The sequence below is a fragment of the Falco punctatus genome, assembly GCF_963210335.1.
Source record: "Falco punctatus genome assembly, chromosome: 8".
NCBI classification, from domain to species: domain Eukaryota; kingdom Metazoa; phylum Chordata; class Aves; order Falconiformes; family Falconidae; genus Falco; species Falco punctatus.
Window position 1 is genome coordinate 4,949,099 of NC_137588.1, and position 23,996 is coordinate 4,973,094.

The window sequence follows — 23,996 nt, forward strand, 5'->3', positions numbered from 1 at the left end:
GGAACTGAAAGACAAATATAGTAAGATAAGTATATATAATAAGCATGTTAAGATAAATATATGTTTACTACATAATTTATATAATAAAATATGCGATACAAGGTCCCTCCAATAGGTGCATAAATATAAACACTAAAATGTAAGCAGTATAAAGTGTTTCCCCAAAGGGGAAACATGGACATGTGATCCTTTTGTGAGACATAAGAATACCAGTCCATTTCTCCTTCCTAGAGAGACTTGGATGAAGCAATCCCCCTCAACTTTCCTACAAGAAAATCTCTTAACTTGTAATTAATGCTCATTAATACTGCGTATTGAATTATTCAAACTACGTTCTATATATAATAGTTAAAGCTATTTCTTCAGGAGAAATAATTGCTGATGATGAGCTTAATGTAGAGTAAAGCAGTGATAAAGAGCGTGGGACCTGTGTAATGGACCAATGGAGCAAGATATGACCAGCATTAATAAACAGATGGTGCATCCTGCTGTGTTTTGGGAGGCATTAGGTCAAGGCCACGAGGTACACGTAGTGAGTAATCAAAGCAGTATGGAATCATTCCAGAATTCCTTACTGTTATTCAAGGTATTAATAAAACATTCCTCTGAAGGACTTTTGTGGGTATGAGTGTGGCTCTGAATGCAGGCATGTGATATTGCAGGTGCTTTTCAAACAAGGAAAGGTCAGAAATTGCTCGGTCAGCCCTATCTTTTAAAAAATACCACGTTATGTGTTGGGGGTCCAGCAATGCTGCTTGTATTGAAGTCAGTAATAAAGCATCCTTTGACTGCGCTGACAACCATCAGGCCAGCTTCAGGCAATTCTCCCAAAATGGCTTGCCTGAAGTGCTTTTTCTGATTCTGTGCCATGATGAAAGAGGCTGAGAATCAGGGGCCATCACTGCCAACCTTTCCTGTTCCTCACCCTGAACACGGGAGTATGTGTACCCCTGGGGACTGCCCCAGCTCCCTGTAGGTGATACACCATCCTCCCTGCATCCAGGAGCAGGGGTGGCTCTAGCTGCAGCAACACCTTCACTCAACTCTTACCTTTTAGAATAAAAACATTAATTTCCTCTCTTTTCTTCTTTTGTCCTTTTTAATAGGTAGAGGAAGAAAGGTAAGACTTCCTTTTTTTTTTTTTTTTTTTTTTTTCTCTCTCTCATATTACAACTGTCAAAAGAATCATTTGCATCTTCTTGGAGCATTTCACAGATATTAAATATAATCTCTGTTAAACTCACCTAATTTTTCCTCTTGGTCTTCCTCAGCAGCTATGGAGATTGCAGTCCCCATGCAAAATATTCTGGGATGCAGGCAAAAATCCTGGTCTATAATATAGAGAATCCCCTGGCTGAAAATCCCTGCTGTCTACATCAAAGGCATTCCAGTTTCAGTAGTTTGGTTGTTTCATCTCTACCAATGCCACAAAATGAGGGAAGGGACCACTAGATCATCAGAAGCCAAACTATTAAAACTTCCAGCTTGTTTTTTTTTGCTGAGACTCATCTGCTCCATGTGCAGCAGGCAGGAGCGGGACGATGCGTTCTTGCACAGAGCCGTGGTTCTGTGGGCAGCAGCTCTCACCATATGCAATTAAACAAAGAGAAGATCTATTCTTATGAAAGAAATTAAATGATCTGCTGATAAATGAGCTTCTCAGTAAGCAACTACAAGAAATAATTGAAATAATTTTTAGGTGATCAAGTAGACACACTGACTGAAAGTGAGTAGCTCTCTGTGCAGAGGCAGTTCATGGAATTAAATGGACTGTAACCAACCTGTTATTACTTGATAAGCAAGGCAGGAAGTTTTTTATCTTTACATATTTTTTTTTTTTCCTTAATGAAATGGTTGCCACCAATCGGTCTAAACCCAGGTATTTTATGTAACATATAATCATCATCAACGCATTCAGCTCAAAGAAAAGTAAATTGGCAAATGCTGTGTCCTTCATGCTGAAGCTCTGCGGTATCACTTTGTGTTCTGTCCCTACACTGCAGGAGGACACGCAGCCTTTTTATGGCTGTAGATTTAATGACAGGAATTTTAATTTAATACCTTGAAGAAATGGAATGTGAAGTCTTCTGTGGGCTCTGAATTTCATCTGAAGTAAATAATCCAATAACAGAACTACAATATGTTTTCTAGTACTTAAATATCTTTAATTAAATACCATTTTTTTAGTTTGAGGCTTCCTTCAGCCAGTATATTATGCAGTTAGAGAAAGTCTGTTAATTTATAGCCTTCATTTAATCAGTGTCCACTAAAAATGGTATGGATTAGCTATCACAGGTACTTTAATTTAGTAGCAGATGTATCCTTAGAGAAGTCTTAACATCTGTCACAGTCCCAGGGATGGTAGTGGTGAAACTGTTACTATTAATTGGACTTTCACGTGTTTTCTGCCATCTGATTTTTTTTGTATATTTTTCTTACAGGGACAAAAAGGAGAACCTGGAATAGTGCCACCTGTAAGTCTGGGGGTTTTGTCTTCATTTATCAGCATGCCCTAGAAGTGTATATTTTGGTGCTGTACAGCAGAATTGCAGTAATTAAGGAAATAAAACAAAAATGTACAGCCTAGGAATGAGAGGAAGGGGATTAATTGTGCTATTTCACATACGTAACATGAGGAATTCCTGTTAATTGCATATTGTTATTCTCATAGTTAATATTTTATAGAGGTATAATGGCAAATTAAGTATTTTGAAGGTGTAGAGATGCTTGAGAAAACTGATGAAATAAATTGTCACTTTCTGTCTTTATTATCCCTTTCTAGCATGAAGACAAACAAAAGAATCAATAAGTGGGGAGTAAATAATTGTAAATCACTTACTTAATCTTTTTTAGAAGAACAATGATACTTCAGAGATTTTGTTCATATTGCTTATGAAAAGACTCCAAACTGGAAAGAGCTAACCAGTGGAATTTATATATATATTTTTTTTTTTTCTAAAAAGCCTTACAACTTGCCTGATACTTCAGTTTTCTCTCTTGCTATTTACTTTTCAATAACTAATTTTCTGTAGGGTAGTTATGACAAATACAGCCATGATCTTATGTGGTAACTTTAATTTATATTGCTGCCTTTAGGTTTCAGGAATACGAGGCCGACCAGGACCAGCTGTGAGTGTTTTTTGAATCTTGCGTTTCTCTCGTGGTAGTGTTTTCCGCTTTCTGCCATTTCTTTTTGTGTTGCGAGGGTGATGGGAAGGAGGACCCTCCCGTGTCTGCAGTGGGTATGGGGGTGTCTGCAAAGCTGTTCGATTTGAAAGGACAAGAAAATGATGGGGTTTTTTACTAGTCTTAGGTGAGCCCACGCACCCAAAGCGAAGGGATGTGTGCTTGCGGTACGGGCGTGCCTGAGGACCTTCGTGCAGGGTCGATGCCGGGGAGTGCATTTCTAGCAGGGATTTAGCAGGAGCAGAAGGAGCTGCAGCGCGGTCCCCAGCTGCGGCGAAGCAGAGAGCAGCTCTGTGCTGGCTGGAGGGCTGTCTCAGACCTGCACATCTCCGCATTAAGAGCCTCCAGCACTGAGTAAACCTTTGCTAAATTAAGCTGTGGAGCACATGAGGGAGGAAACCATCCTGTAGATGTCTGCATCCTGGTTCTGCTCCCTTCAGGGCATGTACAACTGCGAAGAGATGCTAAATCCTCTGTGATTGTAGCTGTTTCTTAAGGATGATGTGACAAAGGAAAACCCACAAATTAATTTCCAAATAAGCATGGCATTTCATATTTTGAGAGCTTTATTAATTGTTAGCTAGTTTAAAAGGTACTTAATATTTCTGATCTCTCTTTTAAGGGACCTCCGGGCTCACAAGGACCACGAGGAGAACGAGGACCAAAGGGAAGACCTGTAAGTTATTGAGCATCTCAGAAATCAAGTACTGGACTAACCTCAAAAGGTTAGGTGGCTTAAACTGTCTCTGTGTCTTCTAGAGTTACCAGAACTTTCCTCATATTTTCCAAGAATCAGGTAACAAACCAAAAAACATTTATATTTCACCATTATCTGGGTAGGCTGAAACCTGAATGTTTTGAGATAATCGACAGAGGTGTAGCAGTATTTCCACTAAAAGCTGTACTTTCTCAACAGGCTTTCTCAAAGTAGTGTCTGAGAGTATGGCTTTCTTCAGGATTTTTCTTTTTTAATAAAAAAACCAACCCCGAAACCCCAAAGAAACAAGAAAAACCAACAAAACAAACCTGGAACATCACGCTTGCCCGTTTAACAAGTTGCTGACTCTTTGCTGGTGCCTCGGAAGCAGTGTGAGCTGTGTGGCTCAGGGTGTTTCAGGAAAGGCAAAGCTCGGGAAGTTTGCAGGAGTTAATATGTGACTACATATGTTGGTATGCTGGTGAATAATATAATCAAGATTGCTCAGTGGAAATAAAGACTTCATAAGGAAATTTCAGCGTCTGCATGTGGAGAACCACAGAAAGGCCAAAAGGGAGTGCTGAAAATACCAAAGGCGACACGTTCCTGCTGAAAAAGCTAGGTCAAAGAGTAGAAGCTGCTAAAAGTAGATTTAAAGAGTTGTATCGTGGTAATTTCTATGTGGATATTTTCCTATACATATATAGGGAGCAAGCCAAATCTGAGTGTAGGGATAGGTGTAAAGCTGGCTGCTTTGTGCTGTTCCTGCAGTGCATACCTGTTGTCCGTAGCTGGTGGTGACACTTCTTCTCGGGCGGCTGGAGTAAGCGTGTCTCCTCTTAGAGGTGGATGCCAAGCCACTGTTGCTCCCGGGATCACCGTAAGACATTTGCCTGATGGATGAGTACCAAGATGCTTAAAAAATTCTGGGAGTAATTGTGAAATCTTTTGGTGTGTGGAGGAATCTTGACTGTATTTATAGAGGCATCTGAAGCGCTTTCCTAATGTGCAGTATTATCAATGAGATGCTAAATAATTTCTGATTCTGTGCCATGTACCCTTTGTTTCTACAGAGGGGCATCTAGAAGCACTTAAAATGCCAAAAGGCTGTAAATAGGTGTGAGTTCCCTTGACACAGGCTATTACAGTGCTTTCTGGGAATATCGGTGGATTAGGAAGCAGTCAGCTCCTTCGAAAATGTTAGGTCAAAGGTTCTGGTGAGCTGTGTGTAGGTCAGAGTGTAGGTCTGAGACCAAAGAGTACTGCTTTTAGATACAGAGTGACTGCCAGTGCAGGACTTTTTATTTATACTTGTGGCAAAAAAAATAATATGTTAGCTCACACCTGCAGTATATATTATGGAAACAACTCTGCACATTGTTTGCAACTTGTTTAAAATACTTTAGGGAGCAGGTAACTGTGTACAGACACCCTTTATAAAAAATATGTTACTGACTGGTGATATTACAAAACCACTGAGCATATTTCCAAGTCATTTGTTTCTTTCTCTGGATTTTTTTACAATCTATTTTTATTCTTTAAATGGACTCCTCCTGACTAGTGAGCAGAGGGAACTCAGCTGTGCTGTGGATCTCTGACTTTTACAAAAGCAGGACCCTGGGGTGTAAAATGAATTCAGGAAGATTAGCATATTTTTTTTACTTCAGATTATTTGTCTGTGTAACAATGAGAGAGCAACAGCTTGGGAATAGCATGTCTGCATTTGCAAAATGCATCTAGGGAGGGAGAATTTTGGAGCATGATAAAATTTTAGGTCTTTTACAAATGATCTTTTGAAGACAGAAAATAAGCTCGAGCATCCATGGAACCACTGATATTTTTTTGTTTTCCATATGGCATTTACACTCAGTTGCAATTGCAGTAGCAGTTAAAATAGTAGTTTGAGAGTATTCTACCTTAATCTACATTTCCTCTTAGTCCATTACAGGCAAAAGCTGTAGTAGTTCCCGAGTAGAGCAGCGGTGAGCAGGAATGAGTAAATTGAGTGTTTAATTGGTGCCACCTCGTGGCTTATATGAATTTTTTTTTTCCTTTTCCCTTATTTTTTACACCTCCCCCCCCACCTTGAGCTGTTGAAAGAAAATGAAAGGACTTCTTTTCATATACATATAAATAGATAAATGATAATAAATAAATAAATATTTTATTACAACCCTCCCCCCAAAGATTGGTTGTATACAGCTGGTTAGTTGCCACCTACAAATACAAACATGCTTTGGGGTTTTTGGTGGGAGTTATTCTAAGTAGGCCGATTTTTGGTGACTAAAAAATAGGTCCTTTTTTTGAGTTTTGGGGTGTTGAGGTGAGGGGTTGCAGTGTTACTCTTGAGGCAGTTTGATTTCTGGTGACTGGAAAATAGGTCTTTTTCTAAGAAGAAGTGGAAAAAAGACCATTTTCTATATCAGATTTTGTTAAGGTCTCTTGTTTGGATATTGAAAATTAGTATAGAAGTTGCTTAATTCTTTAAAAGCAGCTGTGTTTTTTTCTCTAAGGCTTAGCTGTGCTTTCTTTTTGTGAACAAACAACAGAAGAGAACTCTTTTCCTCCTTTGTATGCAGTTTTAGGTTTGGCAGCGTACTTCTGTTTATATAAAAATGCTACATAATAAAGTTTTCTGCTAGAACCTTCCGCTTCCATCCAACACGCACAGATCTTCTCATTATCGTGTACTTCAGAACACCGTCTGCTCAGAACTCATTCTGCAAGTAGCAAGCAGGGTGTGTGCGTGTTACGTGCATGGCTATAAGAAAAAATTTCCGCCCCCCTCCCCGATTGCTAGGCTTGGAGGAATTTCAGACCATAAAGACAGATTGAGATTTAAGAGGCTTAGCTCATTCACTGGGAGTTTTCAGGAATCCTGCTGTCAGTGCTATCTCAGTGGAGCCCTTTCCCAAGGGAATGCTTTTTCCTTAATGTGTGAACCATACTAGTTCACATTGTACTAATTCAGACACAAATTCCACTGAAACGTCTTGCAGACTGCAAGGAAACACAGTCCTCATCTCATGAAAATACAAGCAATCTGTCAGTTTATAATTGTGTTTGTAAAGATGACTCACTGAGCCAGGCTTCCAAAGTTTTATGTTTAAAGATCCTTTAAAAAGAAGAGCTCATTATACAGTATAAAATTTTTCCTCGCTGTAGCCAAGCATTTTATTCTAACGAAGGAAACGGTAGTGACAAGGACTTTGAAGCTTGTATTTATGATTGAAGTATATCTTTATTGGCTCTATTGCTATTGGTTTTGTTCCACTAATGTTTTATTAGCTGCTTCCGTATTTAATTTTTGTTCTGACACAAGGTAAGATGAATGCAGTTTAGGAATCAAAAGTAGGTGGATCGAAACAGGAGCAGTGGGATGGCCTTCCAGCCTGTCCTGCGAGTAGTAGCTAGAGAGAACATCGACACCGGGGGATTTACTCTGCACGTTTGGAGTGTAACTGCATTGAGAATTCAGCAATATTATGAGCTGTCTGAACCACCCATGATGTCAGGAGGCTGTAAAAAACCAGCCTAATGCTGGATTATGTGTATGTGTGTATACTAATGTGAGCTATATGTACTTTAGAAGTAAATTTGTGGTATTCTGTATCTTGTACAAAGCCCAATAGTTTTTCAGGAAGAGTATGCTGTAGTAAGGAATGATAGGAAGCCAGAGTTTCTAAAAAAGCCTGTGACAGAAATTGCTGCAATTTACTTGTGTGTTGGATGTATAACTAATTTTTCCCAGTGTTGCTGATCTGAAGGTAAGAACTGGTCTTGAGGGATGTTGTTTGTTTGAAGGTATTTTTGTAGAGATACAGATTTATTAAAAATGAGGCAGTTGTTTGGCAGTTTCAATGATATTAATGAAAGCCTTGACACACTATTGGCATTTCTGATTTCTTTTCTAGGGCCCTCGTGGTCCTCAAGGGATTGATGGTGAACCTGGTATCCCTGGCCAGCCTGGTGACCCTGGTCCTCCAGGGCATCCTACCCACCCAGGACCAGATGGACTAAGCAGGGTGAGTTTTACACTTGCTTTAGCAGAAAGTGAAGTGAGTGTTGGGCCAGATCCACGTGATATAAAGAACAACTTCTCTTTGCTTCACCATGGAGGGCAGTGTCCACAGTTTCTGTCTCCCAGTCATGAGGCGCAGCAGCTAGTGGCAGTGCAAAGTCCTGCCAAAAACCAGGACAAGTTGAATGTGAGAAACCTTGGAAAGGACACACCTTTTGCAATGGGTTTTAGCATCTAGAAAAGGCAAGGTGCCCAAATCTAAAACCCTCCGTAGGGTTCTGTTACTTCCACCTGACTTAAACCCAAGGGATCTGGGTACAGGGAAACAGGTGTACCAATTTAGGAATACAGGAGAGAAAAAAAAAAAAAAAAAGAGATGAACTATAAATAACAGAATGACTGATGAGAGAAACTAAAATGTGGTTACGTATGCTTCTTGCTGGAATCGCTGTGACCAACACTGAGAAGATTAAGTAAGGAATTGTTTGTGAAAAGCAGGGCTAACCAGCCATACAGACCAGGTGTTCTGCAAGACTTTTTCCTCCACTACCACCCCACCTCCCAAATTCCATGTAACACTAATTATGATTGATAATTAAACAAATATTTGAGTTTCTCAAGAATACTCAGTTACACATTTATTACCGTTTCAAAGATATCTGGTTTGATTTCTCACTCCATTGTTCCTGCAACGTTACTGAAAACAGTAGAGTTATACTGGCAATAATCTGAAATATTCATGTTAGGCCAATGGTTGCAAGTTTGGGCAGCATTTCTTCACTTAACCACTTTTCCAAATAGTCCTGAATCCAGCAGATTCAGCCCAAGTAAATATCTTCAGCACAGAGGAATCCCTTAGAGTCACAGAAGCACCAGGGTGGGTGTTGGACCACCATCCTTCGTAGGCGTCCACAGAAAATGTGAAGGAATAGGTGTGGCCAGAGATCAAAGACATTTTTGGTTTGTACTCCTGTCTCTGAAGTTAGGCACTCTCCAGCCTTGCAGAAAATGTGTTTGGGGACCATTCTGATGTGGAACAAACTCTTGGAAGACTTGAATGCCATTTGTGCTGTTGCTTCTCAGCCACTGTAAGCTCTGGGTTGCCATGAGTGAAGATTTGGCTTTGAATGAAGCAAAATAAAACTGTTGATTTCAACTGTGTGTTTGCGGAACAAGGAGGGCACTGAGGGTTCTCCCTGCTCCGACGCATTTGTCTCTGTGAATTGGCGTGAACAGCAGTGGCCTTCGGTTTTGCTGGATAAGGGCAACAGGCTTAAAAATTCTCATTTGCAATCATGAAATCAGCTAAATTTCCATTTAGCTGAAGATATTTCTAAATTTGAAGGAGGGTGAGTGGAAAAAATGAAAGGCTTAGAAGGCTTAAAGGGATATTGCAGGTGAAGTTAAGGTGTGATTTAAATTAGGTGGTGGTAAAAGGAATCTAGTTAATTTCATGAGAGGTTTTCCTCTTTTTAGGTAATTTTCCCATTTTTTAATATTAAAGTGGATATAGAGTCAGAATAGTAAGCAGATAATATGATGCATTCGAGCAGCCTTTGAAGCCTTAAACCACCTCAAACTTAAGGAAAGAAAAGTTCTATTTTAATGATTAAAACGAGAATTTAGTTGTTAGTGCTGCAAAGCCAATGAAAATAATGAAGATGCGGTCGCATAGATTTCTGCCTTATGAACCATCAAAATGACTGACAGCTAAAATCACTCTTCTTATCTTTTTCAGCCATTTTCAGCTCAGATGGCAGGACTGGATGAGAAATCTGGGCTCGGCAGTCAGATGGGACTGATGCCTGGTGCAGTGGTAAGACCAGATTAGCCCCATGCTTAGGACAGGGTGGCAGTGGAGTACATATGCAAAAACCCAGAGGGGAATTCATCCTCTTCAACTTCCTATGCCTCTGGAACCTGGATGTACATTGGATTCTAGTGCAGTTTTGTACAGTACCTGGAAAAAAGTGGAAAAATATGCTTCTATTAAATGAAAAATTTCCCCTCCCCAGCACTTCTAGCTTCTTGTTGTCTTCCTTCCCTCCTGAAATATAACAGCTGCTAACCGTAAGGTACAAGAAAGAAAACCAGCTCCTGTTTTTCCCGTATCTTGAGTCACTGCAGAGTAACTGAAAAGTGCGAGGTATAACACAAAGCAGAATAAACAAGTAACTTTGAAGGCTTCTTGTCACATTGTAACATCAAAGACAGCTAGTTTTGGTAGTAATTACAAAAATTCTGAAACCAGCTCTTACCTGAAAGCTGTGCTTTATTATTTTAAGGCAGACATTCTGCTTCTCCAGTAGGTCCAGTTTTATCACTGGCATCTCTCACTGTCCTGATATGCCCTTTACTTTTAGTGCATTGCTGACTTAATGGGAACACGGAATTTTTTTACCATATGTGAAAGCAGTTTCACCACCCTAAGCTGTCTGCTAGAACTTGAGGGGTTGTTTTTGAATAGCATCTCTTCTCACTACATGTGTTTATCACATTGTGATATCTTGAAAATACTGTTACCCTCTTTGCTGTTACTTTGAATATTCGTTCTTAAGGAAACCATCCCTTAGGAACTGTACTGTCCATGAGTTTGTCCATCTGAATCTTGGTTTTAGTCACGTTTGAAAGATTCTACAGTTAATCTGATGTTTTGCCTTAGGGTTGACTTTTGTGGTGATTTCTTTGCTTTCCCTTTTTACAACTGTCTCTCTTCAGTGAATTTGTTGTGTGCACGTACAACGATTTGTTCCACAAGTCTTACTCTGTTGCCCTCCGTCGTTTTGCTTAATCCTTTCACCCAATTTGTCTTGAGGCATTTCATCTCTTATACTGCCTCTTCTTTTGTCATTCTTGAGTATGGTTCGTTTTGATATTAGTGTATCTAGGTCTCTCTAAGGCCTTACACAAAGTCTACTGAAGCTGTTTGGCACTCACTGTCTGGGTTGATTCCTTGTGTTCTGCAAAACCCTTTTTTCCTTTCCTTGTGAACTGAGTAACTGACAGCTGAACCATTGATTTTTGTTTTGTTTTGATGTCAATTAGAATTTTTAAATGACCTATTACTAACCCTTCTACAGCTGTTTTGTAAAAATCAGTAAAAATTAATGAATTGTGTGTAAAAGACATAAACCTGGAGCCTCTTTCAAAATTTAAGTTGTTGGCTGCTGTAGATATTTTTGTATTGCTAGAAGCAAGAGAATTAATTTCAAACAAGGTTGTGTTTACTTCATAAGTTACAATTAAGCATACTATTTTTCCTAAAAACCCTATGAAACTTATTAAGGGGAAATCTGAATTTTCTGTAACAAACCACAGTAATTTGGAAGCTGTTTTGGTGGTTTCTGTGATTCATGAAAATAGGTCCTTCCATCGCTGCTTCTCAGCTCGTGGCTGAGAACAGCAGCATTAATTTATTTTGTAATTGATCCGTTATAAGATTAATCTGAGTGATGGGGCTCCCTTCAAGGCAAGACTATTCCCCCCAAGTCTATTCTGTTATTACATTTTTTTCAGTGGAGCTGCGCAGGCAACCTTGTTATTCTGGCTGATTCTGTAGACTTCCAGAAAGGAAGCAAGGCCATATTTTCAGCTGCTAATGGATTTACACTCCTGTGGCTTTTTGAGTTTGAAGATTTCCATTCTGTCTGCTTCTGTATTTCATCTCGCCAGTCTCCTGAGTAAAAGCCTTTCTGAGGGTTTGACCATAGAAATGTTACCTGGGAGATCACTATCAAGCCATTTTGCTGTCTTTGGAGCAGCTTGGGGAACTACTTGGGGAACTACTTGGGCAAGGGTGTTTTCCAGTGTGTAACAAGTTATGTTTTCAATAGGGTCCAGTGGGTCCAAGAGGTCCTCAAGGTCTCCAAGGAAAACAAGTAAGTGCTTCACCTCAGGGGATTTAAGAAAATTGGCCAGAGGTGAAGGTCAAGCACAGAGTAACCAGCATGTGTGTCCACCTCTGAGGCAATGTCCATCTTCAATGACGCATCGTCGAGAGGAGAATCTAATCATACCACTCTCAGGGGCTCTGCTCCAGATGTACTCTGTGCACAGAGATTAAAAAGAACAATTCATTAGACCTCTAACAAGGTTTTAACCCAACACACATTTTTTAATGAGGGGACAGCAATGAAAATGGTGACTCTTCTGATTTCAGTACTGGCATGGTGGTGTTTCCCATGGTATTTGTGTATGGCACAGGGCTTATCTAAAGTCAGAGGGATTCTAGTATCCAGCTTTCACTCATTTTAAAGTGTGAGCTGATTCTGAACTAGAATCCAGATTGTCCTGTGGGCTGTGATTTCCCTGATTGTGATTTTAATATATATATCCTTACTTTTTTTTTTTTTTTTTTTAAATTTGTAACTGTATTCATCTTTCATTAATTTTAGGGTGGCGCTGGCCCCACAGGCCCACCTGGTGAACCTGGGGATCCAGGACCTATGGTAAGACCACTAAATACAAACATTTCTACAACAAAATTGCAAGCGATATGTTATACCTCCTTACTTCTGAACGGGTATTTTCTTCGCATTGTCTCAGCCAAAGCTGTTAAATAACTTCAGTCAAGAGTTGTGATGTTAAAAGCATGTTTTCCTGAATCAGAAAATTTGAATTGTTTTGAATATGCATAATAATGGCTATAGTATAGACAATAATTTTTTAAAATGTTTATACTATAATGTACTATATTGTTTATGCTATAGTATAATATACTATGCAGACTAAGGATGGCTAAACATCGGTGAAACTGTACCTGGTAGTGTAACTTACACAAAGGATGATAAGAATATTTAAGTTTTGGAGGCAATAAAATGATTCAAAAGTAAAAGTAAGAGCTAGAGATTTGGAACAATAGCAATTGTGATTTTTGGATGTTTTTTTTTTTTTTTTTTCTCCTAAAGAATCTGTCCTATGGTTTTAAATAACACAGTGCAAGTTTCTTAGGGAGAGGATGGTTAGAAAGAACACCACAAAATCAAGACATTGTGCTTAGGCATAAAATCATCCTTTTGCTACATCTCCTTTTATAAAACCAGACTTTGAAATGGAGCAAATAAATATTTTAGTGATGGCTAAATTGTATTCTCTACAAATATGTTTATTTCTTAGGGTCCAGTTGGTTCTCGTGGACCAGAGGGACCTCCAGGCAAACCTGGTGAAGATGTAAGTTTGTTATTCTTTGTATCTTGTTTTACTTTTAATAAGACAAACAATTGGCATCTTTGAGACTGCCTAATCAGCAGATGTGCCTGTTGTAACTACTTATCTTTCTTTGTAATCTTACTCCTCATTAAGTGCAGCGTCATAACTATAAATCTTAGCAAGCCTTTTCAAAACCCTACTTGCTTTTCCTTACATGTCACCATTATACCTAAGGTTTAAGCACTGGCTCTTTATTATTTCTTGCCGCAACCAGTTCTTCAGCTGAGATGACTTTCTTGAAATTAGACATAATAATATACCACAGTTGCGAGGGGGCAACTGGAGGCATCTCCTCTCTTTGGGATTGCATGATGACATAGAAGAACTGTAATGATAACATACGCTTGGATCAGGATAATAACATTTTAGTATTTCATTTTGTTTAACTTCTTAGTAATATGTTGTAACTGATTTTATGACTCTATCCATGTATATACACATATATGTAAAATGTATGTATTATGTTACCAAAGTATATACGTACTGCACAAAATAGCATAAGAATTTACCTGTAGATGTATATTATTTATTTGCAAAGCACACTAAATCCATCTGAATTGTAATTTGTAACTTGGAAGTGAGTTGAAGACTGCAGATGCCAGACAGACGTTGTAGTATAAAAATTACCATAGCTTGTGTAACAGCAACTTTCCCATTAAACCATACAAGGAGTTATAAGAACCTTTGGAAAGAGTTAACTCGCAGTGTAATGAAGCCAAATCTCCATACTGCTCTAAGAATGTCCTCTGTTTCCAATGTATGTGTGGATTTTATTTGATTGCACTCGTGAAGGAAGCACTTTACCTCCTCTCTGTCCAGAAAATACTCTCCTGAAACCTTTCATATTCCTGTGGCCTGCAGGGATGTTTGGTTGTGACTCTGGAGGACTTAGAGTAATCCTTGAAACATGCTCATTTGGTTCTACCATATTTTCTTTCCTATTGCATCACACAAAAAACAGTCGCTAACCTGGAATGAAATTATACAGTTTTAGGTTGCTTTTCCTATGGAAAAGTAAAGCAATTTGACTCTGTGTGAGGATGTCTAAAGGTTGCCTCGTTAATTCACAGGCAAACTACATTGCAGTGCCATCTTGTGATGCTGAGATGCAGTTTGGAGTTCTCACAATTCATTGTTAAAACCCTTTTTTTTAAGATAGTGTGTCTAATGCACGTTGCTGGTCATGTGCAGTGGATTTATATCACTCAAATCATTATGGTAAAGAAAAAATATATAATACTGGTGTGAATGTCTGCATATGTTTGAATGGAAGAGTGATAAGAGTAGTTAATTTTCATATTTGCTATTTTCATGTGTTCTTTTTTTTTTTTTTTTTTTTCTTTTTTTTTTTTTTTTTCTTTTCTTAGGGTGAACCTGGTAGACCAGGACAATCCGGTGAGCCTGGATTTCCAGGATCTCCAGTAAGAGAAAGATAATTTACATTTTAGCAAAATAATCATACTCATGCCATCACTCTCTCTTCTAATAATGAGTGCAAAGCTCTCCCATTCAATTTCAGAAGTACTTGTGTTAGCTTACTCTCGTGATCCAGATGAGTGATAGCTCAGAACCAGACAGGTCCTTGAGTTAATCCTGAGAGGCATTTTGCATGTGTATGTTTCAGCTGTTCTATAGATGAAATATGCACCAAACAGATGATAGCACACACCAATTACACTCCATTTCCCAGTATTTCACATGGTCACTCAGAGCCATGTGCAGGAAGTGCTCAGAGGTCGTTAAAATGATGTCAGATTGGAGTGGCACTGTTTACCTTTACCTCGGTTTTATGTTCAGTGTTTACCTTTATAACAAGCAGTCCGAGGGCAAGGAGAAAGGCAGTTTTATCATAGACATATTTAATTTGGTTTTATTTATTTTTTCAATATGCAAATGTAATTAAAGGGTTTCCAAATAATATGTACTTGTATTCCAGAGGATAATTGCCATTGGTCACTCTAGAAATAAAAGAAAACCATTTTGGCCCCTGTTAAGAGTTCTGCCTTCATTAGTCAAGTTTCTGTACCTGGAAAGGAGCTGTAGTGTGGCTGAAAAGGGGACAGATAAACCCCAGAGTTGAAGCCACCTGACTCACATCACCTCTTGAGCTGCCTCTTTTTCTTTTAAAGTGTCCAGTTCTTACCTGGCAATTTTGTTAGCATCTGGAGCTACGATCTCTTGGAGAGAGATCTGAGTTTTTAACAAGGAATTGTTGTTTCCTAAGCTTTCCTCCTAAGTTTGATGGATCAAAGACAATGCTTTCTAAGCTGTTTGAGGCAGGTGTACTCTGTGGAGTATTGTTCTGTTCAGATCAAGCTGTTTTGCTTGATAAAAACATCTTTTAGGAGGCTTTCTAATGAAGGAAAGATGTACTGCAACTGCACACCGACACAAAAAAAAATAATCTTTAAGAGTTTGTTGCAATTGCAGAGCACTCTAGAGAATAGCACTGAAGTCCCTGATAGTTTATCATGACAGTTGCCATCTCTTAATCAATGGCAAGGCTCACAGAGTGCTAGAGACACCCAATGGTTCTTTCCCCTTGTGCATGATTTGCCTCCTTGCCATGTGACTTGTCCCATGTGTGCGCTTCATCATTCAATTGCCCGAGTTCTGTAAGCTGCTATACATATACCACGGAGTGTGGGCCAAATAAATGCTTTTTATGGGCTACATTCAGGCTTAACAAGCATAATTTACATGCAAGACCTCGTATGACAACAGAGCTCGTTCTTCACTGAGAAACTCACGGAGTATAAATAATTTCAAGAACTCTAATCAATTAATTCCAGAAATTTCATACCTTTATAAAGTCATTTTCCCTTTAGGTGTCTGCACACTGTGGAGTAATTTCCCACTGAACTTCATGATCAAACATTATGCGTATAGTTGGCTGTGGGAAGACAAAGACCTTTCGCACATTCCTTGATGCTAATAAGGGAGCAGCTTGTCTGTGTCTGAAGTTCTCTAATGCTGAGATCTCAGATGCTCTTTTTTGCTCTTCTGAATATCAGTGTTGCTTCATGATGCTTCATTTTCTATAATATAGCTTTGTGATTTTTTGCTATTCTAAAATGTATGAAGTGTAACCTTTTTGAGAACTGTGATTCAGAGATACCATCAAGGAGGAAATGATATGCTGAAGCAGTTTGCTGAATTGTTATCTGAGAAGGTGTTAATGCGATTTCTATTATAAATTCATGTGACCCGTATTCTGACATGAGGTTCCCTTCCGTTACTTAGTCTTTCCTGAGAGAAATTGGGAAATTTGGTAGGAAACAGTGCAAGGCAGCTGTGGTTTAATTGCTAAATGCGCTTTAGTAGCAGTTATTTATCGTGCTGCTTGACTGACATGCTTTGAAAGAACATGTACAGTGTGCAGTTCGATCTCACTTTCTATTTTATTTTAAGTCATACCTCTGAGTTTTGATCTCTGTTTAATTAAGGTTTCTCCATATTAAGCCTCAACTCTTGTTCTAGCACTGGTTTTATTTTATTACTTCTATTAACATTTGAGGTTTGAATGTACACGGATGTAAATGGTAAAGTTTTTCATGTCAGTGAAAATGTGCATAATGCTGAGACTGTCTTAGTCTCAAAGACTCAAAAAAATGAATCCTTTATAGCTTGTTAGGCTATATCATCCGTGAGGCGCTCAAAGGCTATGCCTCGCTGTATTATGTCACCAAGGGGAGGGAGGGCTAGGAGTGTTGGTATTAATGCTGCTACCCTCTTCCCTGTTAGCAGCGTTATTGCTAGGTTTAGCTGCAGAAATCAAAATGTAATGGGTTTTGCTTTCTTCCTACTTAGGGGCCTCGAGGCTTTCCTGGTGCTCCTGGTCTCCCGGGTCTCAAGGGTCACAGGGTAAGAGACAAGGTTTCCCCTCTCCTTATAGACGATGTTTCCAGGCAGTTTCAGTGTAAAGATACTGAATTTTATTTATTATTTTTTTTCTTTTATGGTCAATTTGACTACACAGTAGACCTGCCAATTGTAGCACAATTACTGGCATGTGAGAGGAGGGCTTTGCAGAAAATGCGCTCTGTTCCCCTTTAAGCTGACCTCTGTAAAATATTCTCTAGTGCTTTCTTCACTCTATTTTCAAATGTTCTGGGAATCTGGAAGGAGCTTGCATGAGCCCTGCCAAGCTTCAGGAGGCACAAACCTGACAGTTCTCTTGCTTTTTGGCAAGTCTTGCATTAGGGTGGGGAGCTTGAGAGGTGGATATGTTTGCGACATGGAGTGATCACAAATTACCAAGTTTTCTGGCCAGAATTTTACTTTGGGGAGGAATAAATAGGTTTCCTGTGGCTCAGAGCCTCCTCCTTGTTGTTTTAGGATATTTTTTTTTCAAACATTCTTGTTTTAAAAAGGAAACCAAATCCAAGGAAATGTACCTTGTACAAATGGTTTCCATTTAGGAAATGTTTAAAAATTTTATTCCATCTGTGGTTTTTTTTTTTCTTTATTTTTTCCTTTCTTACTGTTGCCACCTCAGATCCATCCTTAACACTTTAGTATTGAGGTATTTTAACAATAGTAGTTGGAATGCTCTCTGCGTGTATGTATATAAATGTAATTTCTCCATGTTTTTATAACTTACAGGGATTGAAAGGACTTGACGGTCCAAAAGGTGAAATTGGAGCAGCTGGAGCAAAGGTATTTTCACAGCCCAAAGAACTAAATGCTTCAGCTTGTGTCCTGTAATGCCAAAACAATGGAAGCTGGTAGATCTTTTGAACGTGGCTTTGTACCCTCTCCTGTCAGCATGGGTTGTGTGGGGTGGGGAGGCTACATGGGATTGTCCATCTTTACTGTGCATTTGATGCACGTAAAAACTGCCACACAGTGACGTGTCTGGGCTTTAGACAGTAAGAGAGTTCAACAGCACCAGCCACAGTTTCAGCTGGGGCTCGGTTCTGGTAGCACGGGGTGAACTGACTGCAGCCTGTCTGTGACACCTACAGAATACCCAGGGCAACAAATCTGTTAACAGAGAGCTCATGCACGTCTTGGAGTTTTCCACTCGGGCAGTCTGTGGTTCTTGTTGGCTTGATGTGACCAAGCTGCGAGAAGAAAACCAGTTTCCTGACTTTCTTTTAACATATTAAAATAAAATAAATTCATAACTAAAACCTGACTCCTCTCTTGTGGGTTACCAAACTAGAGGTTGGCTTAAAAGAAACTGGTATTGGAAAGGACAGAGCAAGTATTTTATCAAGCTGACTAGTTTTCACCTAACAATTTCCTTCTCTTAGAATTTTTGACCCTCACTGGTAATGGCACCACCCTTACAACTTCAGTCAAGGCAGTGATAACACAGGATAGCCAGCTGGAATCAATCCTTACAACAGGGATTAAAAGTTATTTTAAAGGAGCATAGAACACACTTTTTTTGGCTTTTCCACAGTGATCAGCGCTGATGCTAAAAAATTTTTGGTGGTAACCATAGGTGGAACAGAACTATTCCTTTAGGTTATAAACGTAGTAAATGAAGTGAATCTTCCAAAATCTAAATTTAGATGTGAAATGGGTTGTTAAGGAGAGTTGGTGTAAGAAAAAAGACTTCTTTCTTGAGATTGCCTACTCCTTTCTGTGGAGGCAACAACAGTGGCAGGCTTGGTAGAGACAGTGCCATAGGTGGTGCGGGCAGTGCGGTAGGAACAGGTAGGAGTTAAATCTGCTTCACTGGGAACATGTAAATATGGCATTTCCCACCTGCCTGGGGAGCAGTGCCCCTGACGTGTGTGATGCACACAGGTGACCATGCAGATCTGTCTCTTAGGTCTAACATAAGCACAGAGGATACATGTGACTTCATTTCCCACTAACCCGTTTCCTCTAATTTTGTCATTTCATTTCCATTTCTAGGGAGAATCCGGACCAACAGGTGCCATGGGTGCAACGGGTCCTCTAGTGAGTGTCATGTGCATGGGATATTACAGAAGTGGCTTTACGTCTGTAAATGTTATTGCCAATAGGAATTTTTGGGGTTTGGTATCTGTACTTGATGTCATGAAGCTGAACTTTCTCTTAATTAGGGCTTTGATTTCTATTACTCTAACAGTAAATTTGGTCCACTTAAGCTGTTACTCTTCTCAGTTCAGAGACATAGATAATAACAATAAATGAGAGGGCTCAACAGAAACCTGAATGTAGGTTATGTGACTGTTGACTTACTCATGTAAATGTAAGATGACTTTTTTTTTTTTTTTAAAACATGTTGATGCTTCATATGGAGTGATTTTAATATGAGAAAAAGTTTAGGTTACTGAGGTAGAAATGGAATAATTTAGGTCAGAAAGCCACTAGCTAAGAACACCACGGACAGCAGATTTGGGAGGTTATAGTGAGGATAAGCATGCATGACATAGAAGTGAAATGGAGAAAATTGTTCTCCGAGTAGTATTCATTCAAATGTGGTTTTGGCCATCTGAATACTTGTGATCAGCATAACACGCCAAAAATCAACTCTCAGCAGCACTTCTGGAAGCAAAGAACCTTTCTGATATCAGATAATGACATCTCCGAGTGAAGCACTATCTTGTGTCATGCAGAATGTAACTTATCCCTACAGTGGAACCTAGTTTGTGAATGGCACATACTAAATGAGATTGCATTATTGACCCTGGTGAGCACATATAGAATTTATTCTAATGTGTTTAAAAACCTGGAAATACTGTTGGAACAGGAAAAGAGAAATTACAGTCTATTAAATTTCCACTAGGCAAGCCTGTGAGGCTGCAGGGATTTATGTAAGCTGCTGCTTCTTTCCTCCTATGGGACAAGATAAGCTACATCTGCAGGAGGGAAAAAAATAATTTGGTTCTGTAACTGTTGTTCGCATCATCTGTCCTTATCATGCCTGTAGTCTCAGTGAACCTCATCACATTCTTATTAAAAGCAAATAAAGAAGACTAAGCAGACCGCTGAAGAGCGACGCAGTGCAAAACTTATTTGAAGCAAAGGAAAAGTCAAGTATGTTAAAAAAAAAAAAAAAAGTAAGAAGCAAAGACAAAGGAATAAATAAAAATAAGAGGAGGTGACATACTCTCTTCACTATCGGGGGAAAAAAATGAAGTGAACTATATTTTCCCCTTTCTGTTATTCTGCTGTGATGAGCTCCTGAATGGTGCACTTTTTGTCCTTTCTTAAGGGACCCAGAGGAATGCCAGGAGAAAGAGGTCGAATTGGACCACAGGGTGCCCCTGTAAGTAGGATCTTCCTTCTCTCTCCTTGTAATTCTTCCCTTGTTTTACTTAAATTTAGATCCTTGAGCCTGACTAATTTATTCATGTGACGCGCTAGTCACTTCCGTGATGAGTTCTGCTGTAGCTTAAGAAAGTTAGGACTGAGCAAAGTTTTGTGGTGTGAGACCTTTACTATAAATTTCAAAAGTGAAAAACAGTTTTAAAATGCAAATGCTAGCTGTGTGGTAATTTCTCATACCAGAGCTGCCCACGAGAGCAAATACCCTCACAACACTTTTTTCTGTGATACAGAAATGTAATCTTTGCTTCTGCAAAATTTCTTGTGAGAGGGTATTTTCACCAAAATATACTGAACTAGAAATAATATGTATTGATTTTTTTCTGGAAAAAGGTTTAAAATTAAAGTTTACGCATTCAATTTAAGTCTTATAATTTAATTCCAGGTGATAAAGCTGTCATCTTAAAAAAATATTTTGATTTTTAGCAAAAAGAGAGATTAGTCTTGACATGAGGTCATTTTTGAGTAGACATTTCTTTCTGTTGCTTTACGTCCAGTGTCAAGTATTGTTTTTTCTAGCATTTCTCCCCATGACTTTTATGCGCTCCGTTTACATTATGTGCTCCTTACAATGACACTGTCAAAATACTGGCCTCCCTGAAACCCGAAAAAAATCCATTAACTTGAAGGGGAGCATAATTTCTTCCAGAAGTTTTCCATGCCAGTGTTTGGAGGGCTCTGCAATCCAGCATGTCTGTGATTGCTTTAGTATGTAAGGCTGTTATCAAAAATGCTATAAAACAATACATAAATAATAAAAAAAATTAATTAGACTTTTTGTAAATATTCTGTCTTGGCTATTTTCCTGTCTAGGGTGGACGTGGCCAGCATGGTATGCCTGGGAAGCCAGGGCCAATGGTAAGATTCTTTCTTCATCACCTATTTTTTTCACCGTGTATTTCCTACATGCCTTTTGACACTACCAAAAGAAGCACGAAATATTGTTGGCAGTTGCTGGTAACAGTTAAGTGCACCTGGAATTATCTGTAAGCGAATCCTACTTCTACTCATTTCAGCTTTAGTGCTGTCCTCTGAGAAATGATACGCTGTGGTTGGCTTCATCTAAAGATTTTAATTTGCAGAGGAGGAGGCAGTAGCATCTTCCCTGGAGGGGTGATGCTTTGCTGCTTTTATGAAGTGAGGTCCATATTGTAGGGAGATAAATGCCTTAAAGATATGCACTGTCATATAAAACAGTTTACAATTGCTTATTATATCTGCCTTCACATACAAAGTTGGCAAGTGAGATTGTACCCATTCTCAGTAAGAAATGTCACTCACTGATAGCAGAACCTGCTACCTGCAATTGATCCATTACAAAATGTGTAAAAGATAACCTTTTAATTATGGACCTAAATATGGACAATTTAATTGTGGACACGTTGAACTGAAGAACCAGAAGCCTATGTGTCAGTGTCTGCCAAACTGGGAATGCCTGGCATGCGTGACTATGGAAGTCCTCACATGATTGCAATAGGGCTGAAGGTGATTGTGGTGGTTTTTAAAATGTGGATGTTGGTGTATCAAAGGGTGATGGTTTCAATCCTACAATCCAATCTCACAGTGCATTTGCAAAATGCATTTGCGTGAATTCGTGTGAGTATTAGGAAGCCAGCAGAATTATTCACATATATACAGCTGATTATGTGTTGCTTTTGCAAATGAAAGCTTGTGATTATTTTGTGCTATCTGTGCAAGGCCAGCTTCCACTTGAAAAATGTTGTATTCTTTTTTATTTGCCTTTTTTGAAAGAATGAATTCCAGGATGTGGTGGACAGTTTCTGCCTGTTGATGTAGCTAACTTTAACCTTTACTACTTTGTGCCGATAGACTTAAAAAGAAAAAAACAAATCCCAACCCCCCCACCCCCCAAACACACCTGCCTGCAATTAAAATTTCATTTTTGTGCGTACTTTTTATTTAATACTGATATAAATCCTAAGAGAAATTCATTTACCTGTGTCATCTTAATAAACAGACTGTTTCATTAAAAACTTCATTAAGAAATAATTAACTGTAATAAAGCTCAAAAATGAGTGTGTTTAAAAGCTGCAAAGCTGAATTATTTAGTATCTCATGAAAGAAGGGTAACTTGTCAGAAGAAGCTTTCAATCAATGAGAAGATTTTTCAGTATTGAGAACAAATTAAGAAGTTAAAAAAAGGTGGGTGCCGAGCTATGAAATTCTACATAAGGGTTGAAATTTTTCTTTGGCATAAAATATGAGCTCAGCTTCAGTTAGACCAGATAATGGTTGGCTACCATTTTTGGTAAAATCCCATGTAGTGTCACAAGGGAGATGCTGGTACTTAATGCATGTGTTTCTCATTGGGGGAAGTGTCGATGAAATGCATTATTCTTTGGGTCAGTGCAGTGGCACACCGTAATGCTGGATTTCTTCCTGCAACAAGAGATTTGGCTGACACGTATTTGTGATCCAATAAAATGGAACATAGGTTTTTCAAAAAATATACTTAGTAGGCTGTTACCTCAGTTCTGTAGAAATCCAGTGCAAGGTCATGGCAGAAACGTTGTCTGTAATTAATGCTTAGTGGGACATATTGTTCTTATTAAGTTTGTCAGCAAAGCTTTATTGCGTAGAACATTTTTTACAGTATGCATCATATTTTATGAAAAGACAGAAAATCAGAAAGGATAAAGAGGAATCATCTGGGAGCCACGTTGTAGTGAATATTTATAACCACTGTGTGCCGCCATCCAGAGGGTTTATAATGCAGTAGAAAGATCTGTTGGATGTCTTATTCAGCACAGGAGGTGTTAAGGAAACAATTTACAAATTTACCCATAAAGGCCTTAACTGAAAGTCTTATTTAACAAAACAAAAGACTTGCATCATCCCATACAGGTATATTCAAGTGTATACCCTCAAACTTCACTTTCCCTGGGTTTGGACAGTCTGCCATGTAATGTAGTCCCAGCTGTTTGCATCCCTGCTGGAATTTCAGATCCTCACAGCCACATAAGGTGTGCCTCTGAAGTGCAGTGCACCAAGAATTTTGCTCTAGAACCAGAAATAGTTTAGTCACATCAATACTTTGGTCTGCTCAAGCTGTCAGCCCTTCTTAGATACAGCATCACCCACCTCAAGGTACAAGGCTGTTTGGGAAGAGCTATACCCATTTTGGGAGCTGGAGATGTACCCCTGGCATAACCCAGCCTTTCCTCTACATTTTCCAGAAATACCTGCTGATCTCTGAACAAGGATCCAAGCAGTAAACTGTCTCTGCTCTACATCTTTGTCTATACAGCTTTGAAAATTTGATACAAACCCCATGTTTTCGTGCTTGCAAATGATTTTGGCTGGGAAACTCTATGGGACAGAAGAGTAGGAAGTAGGGCATGTAGTTGCATGGTCTTTAATTATATTTTCACTTGTCATGCCTCAAAAATCATGTTTAGCAGCCCAGTTGTTTCAGTGACGATGTGGCTTGTATTTATCTTTTTTTTTTCTGGATTACTATTTCAGATTTTAAATAATTGAAACTCTCCTTTGCTACATTCTGTAGAGCGAATTGTGATGACTTAACAAATATCTGATCTTTTCATTACCATACCACAGTAGTGTAGATATAAAAAGAGGATATGTTGTTAAAAA

The 23,996-nt window shown here is 38.9% G+C and overlaps 1 protein-coding gene across 1 annotated transcript in view; it reads left to right on the top strand.

The window, feature by feature from the left end:
- The window catches only part of COL5A2 (collagen type V alpha 2 chain), a 113,058-nt gene that overhangs the window by 58,272 nt on the left and 30,790 nt on the right, over positions 1-23,996 (top strand). The window contains exons 3-17 of the mRNA XM_080398778.1: positions 1,107-1,120; positions 2,442-2,474; positions 3,097-3,129; positions 3,809-3,862; positions 7,798-7,908; positions 9,643-9,720; positions 11,738-11,782; positions 12,299-12,352; positions 13,020-13,073; positions 14,480-14,533; positions 16,923-16,976; positions 17,718-17,771; positions 18,984-19,028; positions 20,269-20,322; positions 21,195-21,239. Coding sequence (XP_080254904.1) covers positions 1,107-1,120; positions 2,442-2,474; positions 3,097-3,129; positions 3,809-3,862; positions 7,798-7,908; positions 9,643-9,720; positions 11,738-11,782; positions 12,299-12,352; positions 13,020-13,073; positions 14,480-14,533; positions 16,923-16,976; positions 17,718-17,771; positions 18,984-19,028; positions 20,269-20,322; positions 21,195-21,239 — 782 coding nt within the window. The remainder of the gene's footprint in view (positions 1-1,106; positions 1,121-2,441; positions 2,475-3,096; positions 3,130-3,808; positions 3,863-7,797; positions 7,909-9,642; positions 9,721-11,737; positions 11,783-12,298; positions 12,353-13,019; positions 13,074-14,479; positions 14,534-16,922; positions 16,977-17,717; positions 17,772-18,983; positions 19,029-20,268; positions 20,323-21,194; positions 21,240-23,996) is intronic.